We start from the raw sequence: 4732 nt of genomic DNA, 5'->3' as shown, positions 1-4732 counted from the left end.
GATGAGGTTGTACGAACAGTTTAACTTAAGGGAATTTGTTAGGTTTTGCCTTGGAAGCTAAAGGTATGAGACAGAGCCCTGATTTCTAAAATAGTGCATTTAGACTATCTGACCCAAAAAGAAATTGAAGGAAGAAAACAAGCTCAAAACATGCCGGTAAGTTATATTATTCCTTCTCAAAATTTAATGTCATAACGTTTCCTTAATAGGTTCTCAAAAGTGTGACTGGATAATAGAAGTGATATCTTTATGATTTTGTGAATAATGGGTTTTATTAGTATTAAGTTAAAGCAAACAGCCAGAACAATACATATGCAACTTCTACTACACACAATATAAAGAATGTAAATCATAACCTCTGTAAAACAAAAGAAAAGGTACTGAAAAAGCCAACACAGTGGTTATGGACTATTCCATCCCTGATAACAGGCCAGGTTGCGTGTTTAGAGAACAGTTGTTGTTTGCTTATTTAAACTGAAATAGGGTGAAATACATAATCAAGTATAAAGAAAAAGTTAATGGAGTTACATGGATTCTATGAGAACAAACTCTAGATTAGTAAGGAAAAAAAAAAAGATAATTCACCTAGTAAAAGAGATTACAAGTGGGCTCAGGTTTCAACTTTTAGTGGTGAGGGACAACGGGAGAAATTACCCAGGATTTTTGTAACAATTCATTTAATAATACACCACTTTCATAACAGAAGTGTTTTACACTTGCACAATGTTAATAACTTTATTATACATGGAAGCCTGTAATAGGCTGATTACACAATAAGACTGCAAACAACCACTGGTACTTTCCTGACACCAGAAAAGTACGTAAGACTGAAACATCACCAAGAGTACATAAAAAACCATCAGCATAAACATCACCAAAATTACATTAAAAAACTAATCAAAAAATACATTTGCAAAAAGTGGTTTAGAGCAGTGCCACTGCCTTTCAGCAGCTTTGAATGGCCACCAGTATTTCTAGCAGGTTTCCGTGGCTCCACAGGCATTAATCAGGATTCACATATAATAAATAATGTACCACAAAATATACATAAAGTAAGGCAATAATTCCAAAGAAAAGTTCTGTTGATATTAACAAGCCACTCAAGTTCTACTTTCGTAGTTGATGTCATCACCAGAAACCTTTGATGGAATTGCAGCCTTAGGCCCTAAAAGCCTGCAATGATGAACTGCTGCAAACCCCTATATCCGTAAAGAGCTCCAGTGACACCACTGGTACACTACTGGGCACAGGGGTCCATGTTAGCTGATCCTGATGCAGGATAGGGGCCTTAGTATGTACAATTGGGAGTATATTATTTCTTATCGTACATGGAAACCTTGACATAATTCTAAAACATGTGGGTGTTTATTGTTCATAATCTGATGTCATAAGACATCAGAAAGTACATAATAAGATATGCACTTTCTGGAATGTAAATCTTTAAGTGCTATCTATTAAGTTGGGATGAGAGAGTGAGTAGGAAAGAAGGGGAAGAAAAGGCGTAAATTAAAGGGGGGAAAAAACCCAAGATCAAGTCCGGAGAAATTGGGAGCACGACAAAAGAGAGGGCATCTTATACACTAAAAGAAAATGGAAAAGGGGAAGAGCAAAAGACTGACTTTTTTGAACCATGTATAATAAATAACGTATCCCAAAAGTGTATCTGGATTATGACTGTAGTTTCAAGTTGCGGTTCTAATGACATGAACCAGACACACACATTTTGTTCTCACGGTTTGTGTCAACAGAATCTCTTTACGGAATTACAGTCTTACATAGGAGTTCTGGGGACATTATTGTTTATATTAAAGCTACCATTCTGGGCTCTTCCTACAGACCCAAGAATTTTTGCTCCACCTGCCTGGAATGAGCATCACCTGGAAGAACAGGAGTACTTCAAAAAACAACGAGATTTAGGTAGCAAAATTCTTTCAGATCAGCCCAGACATAAGAGACAGCAATTTGAAATGTCATAGATCCCTTCCTCAAAAAGCTGAGATATATTTGTCACTATCTGTAAATTGGAAGTTCCAATACACTAGTGGTGCATAGAATTCCCATGCTTCGTTACACTTTCCTGAGAGTAAAGCAATTAGAATAAACCTTAGTTGTAGGAACAAAGTTAATTTTTTGCATTTTAAACTTTTGGGCTATTCCCTGACAATCTATATAATGTAAATTTGATTGCTAAACGTTGTCACTTGAACAAAAACACTATTTTAATCTATTGATTTTTGATTAAAACCCATAATAAACAGATCTAAAAAAATCACACTAACAAAATAAACTAAATATGAAAAGTTGCATTGAAAGGGCATGTTACATTATTCTTAATAGGACCGTGTAGAAACATTCCAATGGCAGTGTTGTCAAAGTAAAACAAAATTACATTAAGAAAACCCCACAGCCTGGTCAGAGTTGGGACCTTACCTGTAACTCTGGCTGGTTGGGGTTTTTACTCGTGTACTACATGGCTCACTTACATCAGACATCATATTTGTATACCCTGAGAAATCTGACACTGAAGTCCTTACTCTATGGTCCACTTCTCCATTAGAGTTAGTGATAAAAGTCATTGGCACCCTGCTGCCCGACTTAAACTGAGAACCAAACGCTTGTGCAAAGTTCTCGATCTGGTAGGTTGCTCTAGGCTCTATGTCCTTCTGAGGATCTATCTGGCTAGTTAACTCCTGAGACGGGATCTGAAAGCTCGTTGATGATTCTAAGTTTTTCTGTTCCTTCTGGCCAGTCAGTTTCTGAGATGTTGACTGGTAGTTAGATGAAGTCTCCAAGTTTTTCTGCGGATCAATGAGATCATCCAGCTCTTGAGAAGGAGTCAACTGTTGATGCGTAGCCTCCAAAGCAGACAAATAAAAGCCTGGTTGAGATCCAAGCAACATCCCAAACGGAGGTTTTGGCAATGCAGTTGGCAATACTGAGGTAACGGATTGGCTGAAGCCACACTCAAGTGGAGATGTAGTGTATATCTGTTTGTCTTGAAACAGAGTGTGGTTATGGAGAGTTGAAGATAAGCTAACAAATTGGAAACTGGGTCCAAAAGCAAAACCAGTGCTATTGGTTGTTCTTTCAAAGGCTTGTTGGAGGTATTTGGAGTATTCTTGCAACATGCTTGCCTTATCATTTGAAACTGTTTGAGAGTTAGGGCTCAAGTTTTCTTCCTGAACCATCTCTGAATGTTCTCCTGAGGTGTGCAAGTCCACACGCTGTTCAGTGATACTGAAAGGATCTTCTTTCTGGCCTTCTGATTTGTGAGAGTACTGGTCCAAAAGGCTCTGTAAGACTTCATCAGGAATACCAGACTTGTCGTGGCAAGACTTTATTTCACTATTTAACGATGCTGAATCAATAAGAGATAATGGAGCTTCATTATCCATAACACTAACACCTGCAGACTGGATAACGGACTGCTGGGAAGTCATGTGTCCGACATTAATTGAAAAGGCACTGTTACTGCTTGCAGTTTGTAAGTATCTTCTTTTCTTTGAAAACTGCATGGCATCATCATAATTGCTACTTATTTGACCTGGCTTACCACCTGTACTTTGGAGAAGGCCAATAGTTTCTACACCAGTATTGGCTACTAGGCCTAGAGAGCCACTCTGTTTCCCGGACAGTGGTTTCTGCCCCAGAATATCTGGCAGTGGTGATACAAAATTAAGGTAATTTTTATCTGCCTGTTTTCTGCTTCCTTTTTTCAAGACCAATTTTGGCACCTTTTTCTGAAGTTCTTCTATGCCCGTGCCAACTAGACCACCACTGGAAGACACGATAGGAATATCAACTGCATAATTTGGCATGGCCACATTACTTGTAACTTGAGATTCAGTTACTTTGCTGCTACACTTATTTCCTTTGTTTTCAGTGGATATACTTTTTGTTTTACTTTTTCTCCTTGAGGAACTTGTATTTCCCTGAGACAACGCAGCCAAGCTACCCATGTTATTTGATGATCCGGGCTCCATTCCAGCACCTGCTTTACCTATGGCTTCACCACATGTTCTTCTGTGCTTCAACAGTCTATCAGTCCTTGAAAAATACTGCTGACAAGTGTCACATTTGTATGGCTTTTCTCCGCTATGCGTCCTCTTGTGTCTTTCCATGTGGTACTTCTGGATGAACTTCATACTACACTGGTCGCACCCAAAAGGCTTTTCCCTACTGTGGATCATCTCATGTCTCTGCAGCAAGTACTTCTGGATGAAACCCATGCTGCACTGGCTGCACTGGAAAGGCCTCTCCCCTGTGTGAATGAGCACATGCCTGCGCAAGTGATAGGAGCTCCTGAAGGCAGCGCTGCAGTGTTCGCAGACATGAGGTTTCTGACTGGGGGACGCAATGGCACCTTCCGCATCTCCCACCAGGGGGGGTTTGGAGGAAGTGCTTGGCTTCCGCTTGGCTTTGATTCCCTGAGTTTCTGGCTTTGGCCTCTTTGCCTTCTTGACCTGGGCATCGTGCTTTGGCTCACCCGAGCTCCCAGGGGCGCCCTCACCTCTGCCACTCAGTAACAGGTCTCGGTGGGGATGCTGGTGCAGGTGGTGAAGAAGGCTGAGGTCCTGAATCACACTCTGGCCGGTTCCTTCCCCGCTGCTGCTCCCCAGGCCGGGGGGCCTCTCCTCCCCCGCTCCCCCGAAGAGCCCCCCGTAGTGGTGATGGTGCTGCGGCTGCTGCTCCTCCTCCTCCTGCTCGCTGGGCTTCTCTTGCTTGATGCTCA

The 4732-nt window shown here is 41.1% G+C and overlaps 1 protein-coding gene across 1 annotated transcript; it reads right to left on the bottom strand.

The window, feature by feature from the left end:
• Positions 1-1593: 1593 nt before the first annotated feature.
• Positions 1594-4727, bottom strand: ZNF281 (zinc finger protein 281; the record flags this gene model as incomplete). The annotated part of the gene is made up of 1 exon (XM_009575727.1): positions 1594-4727. A coding segment is annotated over one exon (2301 nt), but the record flags the coding sequence as incomplete, so codon positions are not given.
• Positions 4728-4732: the final 5 nt, after the last annotated feature.

The sequence above is a fragment of the Fulmarus glacialis genome, unplaced genomic scaffold (assembly GCF_000690835.1).
Source record: "Fulmarus glacialis isolate BGI_N327 unplaced genomic scaffold, ASM69083v1 scaffold20464, whole genome shotgun sequence".
NCBI classification, from domain to species: Eukaryota; Metazoa; Chordata; class Aves; order Procellariiformes; family Procellariidae; genus Fulmarus; species Fulmarus glacialis.
Note: the sequence above shows the minus strand (reverse complement) of the source record. Positions and strands in the feature narration are given on the sequence as shown.